Source organism: Mustela nigripes, chromosome 7, assembly GCF_022355385.1.
Source record: "Mustela nigripes isolate SB6536 chromosome 7, MUSNIG.SB6536, whole genome shotgun sequence".
Taxonomy (NCBI): domain Eukaryota; kingdom Metazoa; phylum Chordata; class Mammalia; order Carnivora; family Mustelidae; genus Mustela; species Mustela nigripes.
Window position 1 is genome coordinate 18,095,954 of NC_081563.1, and position 17,328 is coordinate 18,113,281.

Sequence of the window (17,328 nt, forward strand, 5' to 3'; positions counted from 1 at the left end):
TGGGCTGTATTCCTCTGCTGAGGATCGAGGAGTTAAGAGGCAGTGCTTTAAGATGGAGGAAAAGAAATGAGAAAGGGGGTGCTTTGCTTTTAATTACCTGATTCCTGGTCTCACTTCTGTTGTGGGCTGTATTCCTCTGCTGAGGATCGAGGAGTTAAGAGGCAGTGCTTTAAGATGGAGGAAAAGAAATGAGAAAGGGGGTGCTTTGCTTTTAATTACCTGATTCCTGGTCTCACTTCTGTTGTGGGAGCAGACCAGCCAGAGGGTGCTGCACCCATTCCCTTCTGGTTTTTTTCTTCCTTCAGCATGTCTTAGTCCCCAGCTTTTCTCAATGACACAGATGTCTGAAAATTTCTTAGGACTTTGCCTGTATAAGAGACGTACTCTTGTTTTCTGCTGTGACATCAATAGGATAAAATTAAAAATGGCATCAAAGACCATTTCGGGTGTCCACTGTGGAGCTGAAGAAAAATCTCAGTGTAGAGTATTCATAGGCTAGGTGGTCATGGGAGATATACGTGAAGAAAACCAAAACACACCAATGTGAATGAACAACTACTGGCTAGCACCTGGAAAGAATATGCTAGGCCTCGCAGGTCCTGCGTTCCTGGCGCTCTTCAAAGGTGATGCAGAAAATTATGCTAACAAGTTTGGACACTGTCCTGTGAGAGCCATGTGAAGCAGGGAAGTGGTAATGAGATCTTTGTCTTACAGTCATTTTCAAATTTCCAGTCTATTCATACAAAATCTTTCTTAGAAACTCAAAATTTAACCTAGGTGGATGTAAAGCAGCTCTGGCACACGTCTTTACTCATACATGTGCATGAACACAAAACCATCATCCCTTGTACTCTTAAAAGGAGTCTCAGAAATAGCCTTCGATGCCTGGTGTAGAAGACTGATGAAAAGTCCATCCTCAGCATCTTAGCACACACAGGCTTGGTGCAGAGTTGGTGCTCAATATTTATCTACAGAATTCCAGTTCTTTTAAGTGGGACAGGCCACAAAACTGCCAAACTGGAGTTTTTAAAGTTTTTTTTTTTTTTTTTAAAGGTTTTATTTATTTGACAGAGATCACAAGTAGGCAGAGAGGCAGGCAGAGAGAGAGGAGGAAGCAGGTTCCTCGCTGAGCAGAGAGCCTGATGCAGGGCTTGATCTCAAGACCCTGGGACCATGACCCGAGCCGAAAGCAGAGGCTTTAACCCACTGAGCCATCCAGGCGCCCCAGGAATTTTTAAAGCTTTTAAGTAATTTCTACATTCAACGTGGGGCTTGAACTTACGACCCCAAGATCAAGAGTCACATGCTCTACTGACTAAGCCAGCCAGTTGCCTCACAATTGGAATTTTTAATTTTAAAATTCTTTTAAAGATTTATTTATTTGAGAGACAGAACTGGGTGGAGGGCAGAGGGAGAGAAACTTAAGGAGACTCCACATTGAGCATGGAGCCCAGCATGGGGCTCAGTCTCACGACGCTGAAATCTTGACCTGAGTTGAAGCCAAGAGTCGGACACTCAGCTGACTGTGCCACCCAGGCTCCCTAGACAATTGGAATTTTAAAAACTCTTAGCCTTAGGTCATGAGATTCAGCTAACAGATGTACTGATCCAAAGGATGGGACTGGCTATAATTGTCAATAGAAGCAATTTCCCCTTGTTATTAAGTTAAAAAAACCGCACTAGGGCAAGCCAGTCTGCCACTTAGACAAAGCACACTCGAAGCCTGTTTTCCCCTTACAAAAAGTCTTCTAGCAAATTATTTTACATTGGTAAACACCTAAAGGTACACCATGCATTTTACACAAATTAATAAGGAATTCATAAAAGCATTCAGAAGGAAATTAAAGCTATGGCTCCTTTGTCATCTCCCTGCCCTTCTTAGAAATGTTTCTTTCTAGTCTTTTACAGCGCTTTCAGAAAGCACTGACATAATTAAGAGGAATAATCTTTTCATTTTCAATAGTAGGCTTTGAGAAGACAGTACCAGAAGTATAAAAGAGCATATTAGCTTAAAGTAAGCACAGACAGCAAAGCTAAATGCACTTAAAAGTAGAAGAGATGCTTTTTGTCCATTTAAATGATTCAGTGCTTGTACCTTCAAATTGACTTTGGGTTATAGTTATATACAAAACAATTGGTTCATGTTTTTCCATTTGGCCCATGTCTAAACTATAAAAAGAAAATTATAGCTATCTCCTCCAAGCTGCCAAGCTATGATGAATGTGGTAATAACCATACTATTTCCATGCCATGGGAGTGTATGGTTATAAGAATAAGCATTAAATTTTATATATAAGAAAAGCATTATATTCTATTTATGGCAAAGATATACTATGACCTAAGGTCCAAGATATTCAGACATTTATTAACTAAAGGAAAAGACTGCACAATACAATCTTAGACATGTAACAACCAACACCACTACCCAAGAAACATGCTCTCAAATTTCTAACAGTGTGCTGTCATCTGAATGGCCACTTCTAAAACTGACTTCTAAGGATGGCATACTCATATGGACAAAGTGTTTTGTTAACTGTAAGGCATGTATTATTCAAATGTACTGGTATGGTTAATACTGGTGGATGTTATAGCAACTTTTAAAGTAAACATTTTATTCATTCAACCAACACAATGAGCTTTGGTTTCCTTATCTGCAAAATGGAGATAGCTACCTTCACTGAGTTGTTAACATTCAATAAATGACAACACTCTAAAAACTTCCCTTGATGGCTAAGCATTGGATTGAACATCACAGGCATTAAGAATACAAAAAGCTCCCTGCTCTTAAGAAGCTTGGTCTCTGTGACCACCTACCACCAAACAATTCTTGATACAGTTCAACTGCTGATTTGTTTTCTGGTATCAAATAAAAAGGGAAAGTTTAAGAGAAAACACTGACATGTTTTACAAAAAGTTTACAAGTTTATTCATATAACATTCTAACATGTATCAAAGTTTCAAGCAGGTCCTTTTGAATCTCGAATAAGAAATTACAACATTCAGCATTACTTAAAAATAAGAAAAGGGTGATGTGGTCACTTATGGGTTTTAATCTAAAATGAAAATGCAGAAAATGTTTATTTTGGTGGATCTGTGTTGATGCCATATTTCTCCTTGAGAAGCTTCAACTGTTCTTCCTTCTTTTTTGTGTCCATCTTCTGAAATGCCTGAAATGTGGTAAGCACCAAGGTTAACAGTTACTGATCTGTCATCAAATGAATTTCACCAGTAGCACTAGCGAACCAAGAACTCACAGTATACTCTTCCCCTCATGGTACACTACTTCTTAACATGGGCTCCCCACAAAATGAGGACTGTGGCCTGATACTTACCCTGTTGGCATTATAGTACAAAACCACCAGGTATCTGTTACAAACATTGAATCCTGAAAGGTGATCACATGCATTTTTGGCATCGAAGATGTCTTCATAGACCACATAAGCTGTTCCTCTAGTTTCAGGTGTGTTCCCCCTGCAGAGTGAAATCAGACTTAATTAAAACACACACTTACTGGAGTTGGGAAAGACGCTGGGTTTGAGGTTGGGTGTTAAGGAGAATAACCACCATGACTTCCAGGGCTTGCCGAAACCTCAGATGGGAGGCCTTCTGGCCAAGCACCTGCGATTTCATATTGCTGGAACATTCCCTAGGGGTTGCAGCTTTCTAGAAGTTTTCTGTGGCCAAATCAAGAAAGAAGGATACGCAGATTTCTACAGAAATTATGATTCCATGAGAGATTTTGAGGAGATGAAAAAGGCTGGTATCTTTCAGAGTGGAAAGTGATTTTGGAATGTAAAGAATTTCTTTGGGTTGAGTTCCACGGAAATTTATCACTGACCTGTGTTCCTGAACTATGAAACATGACTGCTGAGCTACGGAATAGTTTCTTTATAAATAAGTAACAAATACTGTGGACAAAAATACATTTACCTGAGCACTGATGGTTGATGAACTGTCTTTTAAACCATTAACCACTGAAGATTAGAGACAGTAAGTTAAAGTATTTTTTTTAAACAATCATCATAGATTTTTTTTTTTTTTTTTTTAATTTTATTTTATTTTATTTTTTTTTTTTTTTTATTTATTTGACAGAGAGAAATCACAAGTAGATGGAGAGGCAGGCAGAGAGAGAGAGGGAAGCAGGCTCTCTGCTGAGCAGAGAGCCCGATGCGGGACTCGATCCCAGGACTCTGAGATCATGACCTGAGCCGAAGGCAGCGGCCTAACCCACTGAGCCACCCAGGCGCCCCATAGATTTTTTTTTTTTAAAGATTTTTATTTATTTGTTCGACAGACAGAGATCACATGTAGGCAGAGAGGCAGGCAGAATGAGAGGAAGGGAAGCAGGCCCCCGCTGAGCAGAGAGCCCGATGTGGGGCTCGATCCCAGGACCCCGAGACCATGACCTGAGCCGAAGGCAGAGGCTTTAACCCACTGAGCCACCCAGGTGCCCCTAAGTTAAAGTATTTTGAGATCAACCTGAACACTGTTAGATTATGGACAGGTATGCTGGAGAAGCCTATTTCTTTCTTTCTTTTTTTTTTTTTAAGATTTTATTTATTTATTTGACAGAGCGAGATCACAAGTAGGCAGAGAGGCAGGCAGAGAGAGAGAGGAGGAAGCAGGATCCCTGCTGAGCAGAGAGCCCGATGCGGGACTTGATCCCAGGACCCTGAGATCATGACCTGAGCCGAAGGCAGCGGCTTAACGCATTGAGCCACCCAGGCACCCCTGGATAAGCCTATTTCTTGAATTAAGGTAATTTTTGTTTTCTTTTTTAAGTAAAACAGCTACAAGTTAAACTAGCTGTGTCAAAACTACTCCTTATAGCTACCAAAGCACTAGCAGCAAAGACCTAGCTTGAAATTTTGGCCCAGTCTTTATGTTTACTGTCCTAGTCTTTCCTACTTCTCACACTAAGAACTAATTCTTTTTTTTTTTTTTTAAAGATTTTATTGATTTGGGAGAGAGAGAAAAAAAGAGCATGTATGCATAAGGCGTGCACAGAGGCAGAGGGAGGGAGAAGCAGACTCCCCGCTGAGCAGGAAGCCCTACTGGGCCCCGATCCCAGGACCTGGAGACCATGACCTGAGCCGAAGGAGATGCTTAACTGACTGAGCACCAGGCGCCCTCAATTCTCAGTCTTAAGTTGGAAAGTACAGCATTTCGTAGGAGTGATGGTTATTAATCAGCAATGATTAGAATGAGGTTTTTCGTACTGCACATTTATGCAACAGAACCAATACTTAAATTATTTACTACTCTATTACCTGGTAACTAGCCCCTTGTTTCTAAAAATTTTAATTTTCTCCCTCACTCCATTCTAATTTTTAAAGATTTTATTTATTTATTTGACAGAGATCTCAAGTAGGCAAAGAGGAGGCAGAGAGAGAGGAGGAAGCAGGCTCCCTGCTGAGCAGAGAGCCCACTGCCAGGCTTGATCCCAGGACCCTGAGATCATGACCTGAGCCGAAGGCAGAGGCTTAACCCACTGAGCCACCCAGGCGCTTTCAAGATTTCATTCTATTTTTTAAAAAATATTTTATTTATCTGACACAGAGAGAGCACTAGCAGGGGGAGCTGTTGGCCAAGGGAGAGAGAGAAGGAGGCTTCCTGCTGAGCAAGGAGCCTGAACTGGGGCTTGATCCCAGGACTCTGGGATCATGACCCGAGCAGAAGGCAGACACTCAACCGAATAAGCCACCCAGGTGCCCCTAAAATCTTATTTTTAAGCAATATCTACACCCAGTGTGGGGCTAGATCTCACAACCCCAAGATCAAGAGTCATGTTCTCAGGGCATCTGGGTGGCTCAGTGGGTTAAGCCTCTGCCTTCAGCTCAGGTCATGGTCTCGGGGTCTTGGGATCGAGCCCCACAACAGGCTCTCTGTTCAGCAGGGAGCCTGCCTCCCCTCTCTTTGCCTACTTGTGATTTCTGTCAAATAAATAAAATCTTTAAGAAAAAAAAAATAATAAAATAGGGCCAGGCGCCCCTCCCTAACCCTAATTTTAGTTTCAATTGTTAAAGACAACACAGTCACCATCAATGTAGGAAACAAATGTTTCTGAGCAGTATTTTACTTAGGTTTATCCATAAAAATAAAACCTATTTGTGTCTGTAGAAAGGGTGGTGGTGGAAGCCCCTACCAAAAAGATGGCAAAATTACAGAGGATATGTAGGAAAACAGCCAACCATTATCCTTTATGGCCAGGAAAGGACGCAAAGAGTTAATGCAGTTTCTTCCACTTAGAAGATTCACTGCTTTTCTAAAATATGGCACAGGGGTGTCTGGGTGGCTCAGTCGGTTAAGTGTCTGCCTTCAGCTCAGGTCATCATCCCGGGGTCCTAGGATCGAGCCCTGTGTCGGGTTCCCCACTAAGCGGAAGTGTGCTGCTGCTTCTCCCTCTGCCTCTCCTCCTGGCTGTGCTCTCTCACTCTCCCTCAACTAAATAAAATCTTTAAAAATAATAATGATGATGATGTGGTATAGTCAGCTCCCAACTTTTCGTACACTCAATTTTAATAACATGTGCACTCTCATGCATTACACAGCCCTGTCTGGCTCAGGAGAAGGGCTGAGCTTTGGCAGACCCGGGTGGGAGGGAGTGTGCTTTTGGGCAGGCTCATCTGCCCGCCCGGGGAGAAGGTGGCTAGAAGTGGAAGGCGGACCTTGCTTGTGGGTGCGGAGCTGCTTCTGGTGTAGGTTTTCCTTGCCACCTCGTCTCTCCACCTCACCAGCCTCCTTCGCGGGGAGGGGGGAAGTGTGAAGAGCAACAAACTGCAGCAGCAGATGGCCGTGTGCTTGTCAGTGGGGGCAGTGGGCACAGGTCCCACTCAGCTTATGCTCCCAGTGTGATAAAGACGGACCCCTCCATCTGTGTTCTAGCCACCCAGTGCCAACTGTGGAATAAGGTTTAAGACTGGGGGCTGCCTCTCCATCTGCCACGGTCCCCACATAGGGTCAAGCAAAGGAAGGAGGCCAGGGGAAGGGGAGGTCCCTGTGAAAATTTGATCCAGGACAGGACCACAGCGCTGGGCCCTCATCCGTGCTTATACCTCCTATAAAGGGGGAGGGGAGACGTACAGGGTGCTGGGTTGGTCGGAGGGGGCCAGTGTCCTTGAATGCTTACAGGCCGTTAGGCTAAATGGGCCCAATAAGGGATTTTATAATATTCCTTACTTTCAAGGAATAATCTAACAACTTTTGGACATTTTTAAAAGTTTGTTTATTTAAGTATTCTCTACACCCAACATGACGCTCAAACCCTACAATCAAGAATCATGCACTCTCCCTACTGAGCCAGCTAGACACCCCAACTCTTAGGACTTTTGACTTTTAGTTGTCAAGAATGCATCAGCTTGAAGAGAAATTTTTATAATTAAAAAAAAAAAAAAAAAGAATGCATTAGCTATGGAAGTTGGGGATTACCCAAAGGGAAGAAAAACACTGCCTCAAAGATTTTACCAGGGGTGCCTGTGCCTAGGTGGCTCAGTCATTAAACACTTGCCTTTGGCTCAGGTCATGATCCCAGGGTCCTGAGATCGAGCCCCGCATCGGGCTCCCTGCTCAGCGGGAAGCCTGCTTCTCCCTTAGCCTCTCCCCCTGCCTTGTACTCCTTCTCTTGCTGTCTGTCAAAGAAGTTAATAAAATCTTTAAAAAAATTTGGGGGGGTGTCAAAAAGTCTATCTATTTCTCCTTTGGAATAAAAACATATAGAATTTGGGGTGCCTGGGTGGCTCAGATGGTTAAGCATCTGCCTTCGGCTTAGGTCATGGTCCTAGAATCCTGAAATCAAGCCCAGTGTTGGGCTCCCTGCTCAGTGCAGCGCCTGCTTCTCCCTCTCCCTCTGCCATTCCCTCCACTTGTACTCTCTGGCTCTATCTCTCTGTCAAACAAATAAAATCTTAAAAAAACACGAAACATAAAGAACTTAATATTTTAGTTCTTGTTAACTGTCCAAGAAAGGTCTTATATTTCATTTTTCTCTCACAGCACCATGCACTCAAGTGCTAAGAGGCATCTGAAAAGTGGAGATCTACTCTCTCCCACCAATTCTCTAACACCCTTTCTCCTGGAAGCTTAAGAAAAAAATTATCTCCTCCTCTTACATCTTCTGAGGAACTAGAACAGGGCTGGGTACTAAACCCATTTTAAAGATTCTCATCTCAGTGTCCTAGCTCCTGATTATCAACCTAGTATCTTAACCATATTGTAACTTCAATTTCTAAAAAGTATGTAGTTGGTACCTGCTGTGTGGCAGGCACTGAGCCAACATTATTTTCTCGATTGGTGGTAAACCTCAGTGTAGGAATGAGAAAACCTCATCATGTGCATCAACCTCTCTGAGCCTCCGCTGCTTCATGTGTCAAACAGCCATATCAGGACCTGTCACCTGCTCTATACCATACACGTTTTAGTAATCAAGAGGTAAAAGGTATGAGCGGGCTTTAAAAAGTTTAAAGCATCAAGTGTCTGCTACATGCCAGGAAGGGCAACCCCTTCATCCCAGTTTGCCCAAGACTGTCCAGGTTTTAGTACACAGGTCCCAGAAAACCCCTTGGTCCTTGGGCCAACTAGGAAGGTGGGTCACCTTAGTTCTAGGTTCCAGATAGATGATGAAGCATGATCACAGCTAGGGAACAACAACAACAAAAATCGGGTTTTCAATCTCTAATTCAGACCCAAATTCCTGCTTTTATGAATTTATTCAACAAATACATATTGTGTTCTTTCTGTGTGACAGGCACTGGAAATAGAACAGTGAAAAAGACAAGCATCCTCCCTCCCTTCAAGGAACTTTATCCAAGTGGGAGAAAGACAGATAAAGGCAGATGAGAAATATTATAAAGGAAGGAGACAGCTGTGACAGAGGTTACTGGGAGGACAAGGATGACTTAACACTAGGGCGGTCAAGGATAAACCTCTTTGAAAAGGTGACACTGGGGGCACCTGGGTGGCTCAGTGGGTTAAGCCGCTGCCTTCAGGGCTCGGGTCATGACCCTCAATTTCTGGGATCAAGCCCCACATCGGGCTCTCTGCTCAGCGGGGAGCCTGCTTCCTCCTCTCTCTGCCTGCCTCTCTGCCTGCTTGTCATCTCTCTCTGCCAAATAAATAAATAAAATCTTAAAAAAAAAAAAAAAGGTGACACTGTAGTGGAGACCTGAAAAATGAGAAGGCAGGCGGGAGATGAGCTGCGTGAAAACCATTCCAAGTGGAGGGACCAGAGTACAAAGGCCCTGAGCTACTCTGCACCCTTCTAAAGATGCCACTGCTTGATCATCTACCTTGGCTTTCTGAAACACTAACTTCACTGATGTAAGCATCTCTTAATTGTGTACTATCAGTAAATTTTATAACACTTTCAGAAGTCAAACACAACCATGTTCTGTATTACTCATTTACTTATATTTATATACATGAGGTGTTTAACATGTATCAGGCATGGGGCGCCTGGGTGGCTCAGTGGGTTAAGCCGCTGCCTTCAGCTCAGGTCATGATCTCAGGGTCCTGGGATCGAGTCCCACATCGGGCTCTCTGCTCGGCAGGGAGCCTGCTTCCTTCTCTCTCTCTCTGCCTGCCTCTCAGTGTACTTGTAATTTCTCTCTGTCAAATAAATAAATAAAATCTTTAAAAAAAAAAATAAAACCAACAAAAAAAAAAAAAAAAAACATGTATCAGGCATAACAGCTATCAACCCAAAATGAAAAGAATGTATGATACCTGTCCTGGAGGAGCTCACAGGCTGGCAGGAGAGTCAAGTACAAAGACAAAAGCAAAATCATGTGTTATAAGATGTTCACAGAAGGTGCTACGGGAGAACAGAGAGGGGTGGCTAATGCACACTGGGAAGGAAAGACTCCGAGACAAAGCGCTTTCACAGACATGACCTACTTTGATCCTCATTAAAATTCTTTTAGGGTGAGCCTGGGTGGCTCAGTCATTAAGTGTCTGCCTTTGGCTCAGGTCATGATCCCAGTGTCCTGGGATCGAGCCCCGAGTCAGGTTCCCTGCTCAGCAGGAAGCCTGATTCTCCTCTTCCCTCTCCCCCTGCTTGTGTTCCCTCTCTTGCTGTATGTCAAATAAATAAATAAAATCTTAAGAAAAAAACAAAAAAAAACAAAAAACAAAACTCTTTAGGCTAGAGTGGAGGGGGGGATGGGGTGGCTGGGTGATGGACATTGGGGAGGGTATGTGTATTGTGTAAGACTGATGAATCACAGACCTGTACTCTTGAAACAAATAATACATTACATGTCACTAATAATAAAAAAATTCCTTTAAGACAGTAGGTTAGGAAGATTATGTTTCGTAAGTAACTGAAGCTCAGCGGGATTAAATATTTTGCCCAGTTGTGCATGACTAGCCAATGTCCAGCTAGTATTTGAACTCAGGTGTTACAACCAATTCAGTAAATTTAACATGCTGCCTCCATGTTAAAAAGCTGAAAGGCAGTCTATCTACATTATCTTACATGTGAGGGAGCAGAAAACCTAAAAGCTGGACAACTTGTCTAAGGCTGCAGAGCCTGAAGCAGGATCTTACCTCCTGATCTCCAAGTCAGGGGACCTTTTCTATACCATTCCTGTACGTTTAGAACAGGATTTCTTAACCTAGGATTCATGTATCCACTGAAATCAGATGCAAAATGTTTCATGTATTGTTCTTTGAAAAGGGTCCAAAGCTCTCAAATACACAAAGGACTAAGACTTCCTAAAGAGGATGGCTGGTCTGTAACACCTCATTTCCATCCCCACATGAGTACCAATGATCATGTATTGCTAGCATTTGGCTGACTTTCTGGAAGGAAAGTAATGATTTAAAAGGAGTGTCCTCAAGATCTTACAGAGATCTAAAAACCAAAAAGCAGCTCTCAGTTCACAAAAGAAAATGTATTAAGAAAGATACTGAAGGGCACCTGTGTGGCTCAGTTGGCAAAGCATCTGCCTTTGGCTCAGGTCATGATCCCAGGGCCCTGGGATCGAGTCCCGCATTGGGTTCCTTGCTCAGTGAGAACCCTGCTTCTCCTGCTCCTCCCTGCTAGTACTCTCTCTCGTGCTCTCTCTCTCTCTCATATAATAAATAAAACCTTAAAAAAAAAGGAAGAGATATTCAGGGGAAGCTGGGTGGCTCAGTCGGGTAAGTGTCCAACTCCTGGTTTTGGATCAGGTTGTGATTTCAGGGTCATGAGACTGAACCCCGTGTTGGGCTCTGCACTCCGTGCAGAGTCTGCTTAAGATTCTCTCTCTCCCTCTGCTCCTCCCTGTGTTCATGCTCCCTCTAAATAAATAAATAATTTTAAAAATATTTTATTTATTTATTTAACAGAGAGAGAGATCACAAGTAGGCAGAGAGACAGGCAGAGAGAGGGGGTGAAGCAGGCTCCCTGCTGAGCAGAGAGCCCGATGCGGGGCTCAATCCCAGGACCACTGGGATCATGACCTGAGCTAAAGGCAGAGGCTTAACCCACTGAGCCACTCAGGTGCCCCTAAATAAGTAAATCTTAAAAAAGAAAAAAAAAAGAAAATATAAGAGACATTCAGGGGTGCCTGGCTGGTGACTCTTGATCTCAGGATCATGAGTCTGAGACCCCATGTTAGGTTTATAGATTAATTTTAAAAACTAGTAATAATAAACCTAAAAAGAAGAAGAAGAAGAAGAAATCCTTTCAGATAAACTCTTAGGTAAGTGGCCCATTTATACTAATTAGAGTATTACCAGCTATGGATCTATGTAGTGTACTCAATTTAAAATTAGAAAATTTGGGGGCGCCTGGGTGGCTCAGTGGGTGAAGCCTCTGCCTTCGCTCAGGTCATGATCTCAGGGTCCTGGGATCGAGCCCTGCATCGGGCTCTCTGCTCAGTAGGAAGCCTGCTTTCCCTCCTCTCTCTGTCTGCCTCTGCCTACTTGTGATCTCTCTGTCAAATAAATAAAATCTTAAAAAAAAAAATTAGAAAATTTTATCACTAAATAGTTGTGTGAAGCTATAAAGCAGACAACTCTTGGGGCACCTGGGCAGCTCAGTTGGTTTAAGTGTCTGACCCTTGCTTTCAGCTCAGGTCAGGATCTCAAGGTCTTAGGACTGAGCCCAATCCATGCTCAGCAGGGAGTCTGTTCAGGGATTCTCCCCCCCCCCCCCCCCCGTCTGCCCTTCCCCTTGTTCCCATGCTCACTAATGCTCTCTCTCAAATAAATATGTCTTAAAACAAAATCCAGACAATTTATCACCTCCACACAAGGTTGTAGTGTTGGTGATATAAATAAAAGCACCTATTACAACAAATGATATTTTGTAGATGTTCAATAAATATCATCTGAAAATATAAACACCAATTTTTATATTTAATTAAAACCTGAACTTGTGTTGCAATTATTCTCCCATATACTTTTATTTATTTTATTATATTTTTAAAAAGATTTTATTTATCTATTTGACAGAGAGAGAGATCACAAGTAGGCAGAGAGGCAGGCAGAGAGAGAAGGGGAAGCAGGCTCCCCCCTGAGCAGAGAGACCAGTGCGGGGCTAGATCCCAGGACCCTGGGATCATGACCTGAACCGAAGGCAGAGGCTTAACCCACGGAGCCACCCAGGTGCCCCCCATATACTTTTAAATCTTCAATAGAAAAAAGTAATACTAATAAATCAATCTTGGGGTGCCTGGGTGGCTCAGCCATTAGATGTCTGCCTTTGGCTCAGGTCATGATCCCAGGGTCCTGGGACAGAGTCCTGCATTAGGCTCTCTGCTCAGCGGGAAGCCTGCTTCTCCCTCTCTCCCTCCCCCTGCTTGTGTTTCCTCTCTCGCTGTCTCTCTCTCTGTCAAATAAAATCTTTAAAAACCAACCAACCAACCAATCAATCTTCAATAGAAAGCTGTGGTTGGGAAAAAATAATTTTTCTCAGTTACTTGTAGAGCTCCTTACTCAGTTTATTCAGAAATTCTGGAGTCAGTAAAGGAAACAGGAGAGAATATTAGAGTTAATGCACATAAAAAACACAGCACCATACTGATTTTACAAATGATAGTTAGGCGATAAAGGTTATTTCTTTTCCCACCTGTTCCCCTCAAACCATTCATTATACTTCATGCCTTCTCTAATTTCACAACTACTATTCTTGGCGCTCACTGAGCTAGATCAGGAAGGTGTCATTTTTTTCCATACCAAAAAAAAAAATCTCATCTCCCAGATTTCAATCCATTTAGTCTCTAGGCTCTTGGTTAGGCCTTGCTGCCAGCTCTAATTCTGAGATGATACAATCATTTTTGTGAAACATTTCAAAAATCTCAGTAAGACTCACACTCGGATTTGACGAATAGGTCCATATTTCCCAAATATATCATACATTTCTTCAGCTGTGATTTTGTATGGCAAATTTCTTATATATAAAATCCGATTTACTTCAGGTGGAAGTCGAATCTAAAATGAGAAATATGTACTATTATTATAATCAGGGGCAGAAGTGCTACTACCTAAAAAAGATCTATTCTCACAGTAGGGGCACCTGGGTGGCTCAGTCACTGGGCATCTGCCTTGGGCTCAGGTCATGATCCTGGGGTCTTGGGATCAAGACCCGCATCAGGCTCCCTGCTCAGTGGGAAGCCTGCTTCTCCCTCTCACATTCTCCCTGCTTGTGCTCCCTCTCTCTCTCTGTCAACTAAATGAATAAAATCTTAAAAATAAATAAATAAGTAAAAATAAATTCTCACACTAAAAGCAAACAAAAACCCCACATAATAGTCAAGAATAAGAATTATTTTTAAAAGATTATAATCTGATATTCCTGAAAATGGCATTCTTTTCAGAAAAGCAATGGGCACTAGTTTTAGGGAGGACTATTAGTAGGAACTAGTAAGGGCTACTATAAAACCCAGGCATCCAGTCACTGCAGTTAAACAAGGATTTTCAACCTCATTTAAAAGTCCTCAATGCCGGGGCGCCTGGGTGGCTCAGTGGGTTAAGCCTCTGCCTTCGGCTCAGGTCTTGATCTCAGGGTTCTGGGATAGAGCCCCGCATCGGGCTCTCTACTCGGCAGGGAACCTGCTTCTCCCTCTCTCTCTCTCTGCCTGCCTCTCTGCCTACTTGTGATCCCTGTCTGTCAAATAAATAAATAAAATCTTTAAAAAAAAAAAAAAGTCCTCAATGCCTCAGACGTATATGGGAAAGAACGAAGGTAACTGTTCTTGCTTCCAAGACAATGAAACTCCCATTGATGACTCTTATCTGGTCTTTTTATGTTGCATCAATAATATCTTCCCTCTCTTGAATTTACAATTTTTCCTTCATCCTTGGCTTCTATTCCCTAGGTGAGCACTGCTTATGTCCTGACAATTGTCATGCAAAAAAAAAAAAAAAAAAGTCATTTGTATTCCTCTTCCTTTGCTCAACAAATATTTACTGAGCACCTTCTTTTGCACGTATCAGGCAAGGGAAAAAGCAAGGTTTCTGCCTTCCCTGAACTTACCAGCTCCCTACTTACTACCCTATTTTGCTTTTTTCTTTTCTTTCAGTCAAGCATCTGGAAAGATCTATACTCACTTACTTCATAATCTTTACTTCACTGACACTCATCAACCTACCACAACCCAGCTTCTACCCCAGCACTGATGAAAATATTTTTATGCTAAGACCTTTAAAAAGGGGTAGAAAGGGGTATAGGGAGAGAATCTCAAGCAGACTCCGTGCTGAGCGTGGAGCCCACCATGGGGCCAGATCCCACAACCTTGAGATCAAGACCTCAGCCAAAACCAACAGTTGGGTGCTTAACAGACTGCACCGCCCAGGCACCCTGGTAGTAACTTTATTTTTTTCTTTTTTAAAAAGATTTTATTTATTTGAGAGAGAGAGAGAACACCAGTAGGCAGGAAAGCAAATGGGGCAGGGGGAGGGGGGGAAGCAGGCTTCTCACGGAGCAGAGAGCCCGTCATGGGGATTGATCCCAGGACCCTGAGATCATGACCTGAGCTGAAGGCAGAGGCTTTAACCCACTGAGCCACCCAGGCGCCCCGCATTAAGACCTTTTAACTTCAGTGTTCAATTGTCGTCACACTTAACTTCTGAGGCTTCTGACAGTGTTGACTATTTTTGGCACTTTTACTTCCTACCACTCTGGCTAGTTCTTCTCACTCTTATTTGCCATTAAAATGTGCTCTTCTACAGAGTTTTACTTTTAGACTCCTTTTTGACTCTTTGTATAACTCTCCTTAATTCTACACTCTTTGATCTCTTAACCACACAGATGGTTTCCACATTAAGTTGATGACTCTCAAATATATATCTCCCATCCTGAGTTCACTCCTGTGTTTTTATTAACATATTCAATTACATACTGGGTTGTATGTAATTGAATGGGGCAGGGGGAGAGGGTTGTATGTAATTGAATACAATCCAATTGTATTGTATTGTACTTGTACAATACAATGTACAAGTACATTTGCTCAAATGTACTTCTGCTCAAAAACTATTTGCTCAAAAACTATTCAACTGGCAGCTTTTTAAGGTATTACGCTAAGTGTTGTATAAGAGGAAAAAGAGGATACTTATTCCCCGTCCTCAAACTAGTAGTGGTGACAAATGGTCAACAAATAAGTACAATAAAGTTTTAGATTTAAGATTTCGGACTGAGTTCAAACAGACACTCGACACTTCCAATTATAATACACTTCTCCCATAAATCTGCTTTCTCACTCTATACGATACTGTATCACACTTTCTTTCCTCGAACCTTACCGCCGCACTCCCTCTAACGTCTGAGTTCCACTGTAACCTCTTCCTTGCCTGTCCCAGGAACTGATCTTGCCTCTTGCTTACTGAAGAAAATATATTATCACCAAATGGTAAGTACCTTATATTCATGTCACTAAACCCACCGATCTAAATTCATCCATATCCACCCCCTCTTCCTGTCATCCTCTACTCCAAAACCTTCACTCCTGAACTTACCTCATCTTTCTCCCACATCATCAATTTCTCCCACTCTACTGGATCATTCTCAGTGACACACAAATACACCTTATATAAAGTCAACTATTATTCAACCTCTGTACTCCCTATTCACATGAAAACTTGAAGAGCTGTCTCTATTTTCTTAACTTCCAACCTCTTTTCATCCCTCTGCAACCAAATTTTCATCCACTGAAACGATCACCAAAATTCTGCATCTCACCAAGTCCAATTTTCTGTCTTCATTATCCTATACCTCTCAGCCTTACAGCTGACCTACCCTCTTTTCCCTGAGACGGCTTTTCTTAGGTTTCTATAATACCCCATTCTCTAACAAAAGAATGTGAACAGAAGGGCTTTTCGTTTATTCACTGTTGTATCCCCAATACCTGGATTAGTGTCAGGCACACAGTACATGTTCGGTAAATTTAACTTCTGAATTCTTCCCGATCTCTCAATTCCGGCACACAGTAGGTGCTCAAACATATTAAGACATTAATGAAAAATCCAAAACACTCCGTGACTTTAGGAGAATCCCAGGCTTTGGTTGCCTGTGAGATATTAGATTACTTATTGCAGACTAGGTTGTGCTACTGACTTGGGGTCGTAGGTCGTAGGTGCTGATCAAGCAACAAATGCTGTAGGACTGACACCAGAGTAAGAAACCGAGGGAACTCTCAAAAGGGTTGGAGCCGGAACTGTGGCTCAAGGAGCATATCCGCAAGGACAGGGCCAGGATGGAACTGCCAGTATTAGGACAGTAAGTTCGGGGCTACTCTGGCCTGGGGAACCCAGCAGGGGCAAAATACACAGTTCCACGCCGTTAAGAAAGTCCAGGAGCGAGGTCCCCCCCTCCTACCCCGCCCCATTCTTCTGCTGAATGCCCGGAAACTCACATTCGCCCTCTTGGCCGCTTGCATCGCCATCTTGGCGGGCTGATAAAGTTACTGCAACAAACACTGGAATTCCTCCGGACACCTCCGGAGCTCGCTCTACTGGACCGCCACACGGCCTCCAACTCAGGACATCAACATCCAACCTCCGCCGGAAGCTTTACTACACGCCGGATGATCGCCCTCTTACGTCCAGACGTGCTGACGTAATGTCCCCTTTCGAAAAGACTCCGGGGCCGAAGGAACCTGAAACGAAAAGAGACGTCGGTAAGATGAAAGGCGAGCGTTGGAGACCCTTTTACGAGCCGCACCGGAAAGGGCGGGGCCTGGGTTAAAGAAGGGGCGGTGTTCCTATCGAGGCGGTCCTGAGCGGAGGATCCGGCCAGAGGGGCGGGGCCTAGGAGAGCCGGACGAGGTGGGGCCGCTCCCAGGTGAGTTGCGGGGGGATAGGGTGGGTCCTGACGTGGGACCGGCCTCGGTGAGGCGGGCGGGGCGGGGA

The 17,328-nt window shown here is 43.2% G+C and overlaps 2 protein-coding genes across 2 annotated transcripts in view; one reads left to right on the forward strand and one right to left on the reverse strand.

The window, feature by feature from the left end:
• Positions 1-2,900: 2,900 nt before the first annotated feature.
• SF3B6 (splicing factor 3b subunit 6) lies at positions 2,901-17,120 on the reverse strand. The gene is made up of 4 exons (XM_059405231.1): positions 16,833-17,120; positions 13,295-13,413; positions 3,333-3,471; positions 2,901-3,167 (listed from the first exon to the last, which is right to left on the reverse strand). Exons 1-4 carry the CDS (start codon positions 16,860-16,862, stop codon positions 3,078-3,080), a joined length of 378 nt encoding a protein of 125 aa, XP_059261214.1. The 5' UTR covers positions 16,863-17,120; the 3' UTR covers positions 2,901-3,077.
• LOC132021175 (protein FAM228B-like) overlaps positions 17,115-17,328 on the forward strand; it is a 45,301-nt gene continuing 45,087 nt past the window's right edge. Inside the window, exon 1 of the mRNA XM_059405230.1 lies at positions 17,115-17,260. The gene's annotated coding sequence lies outside the window, so the exon portion shown is untranslated. The remainder of the gene's footprint in view (positions 17,261-17,328) is intronic.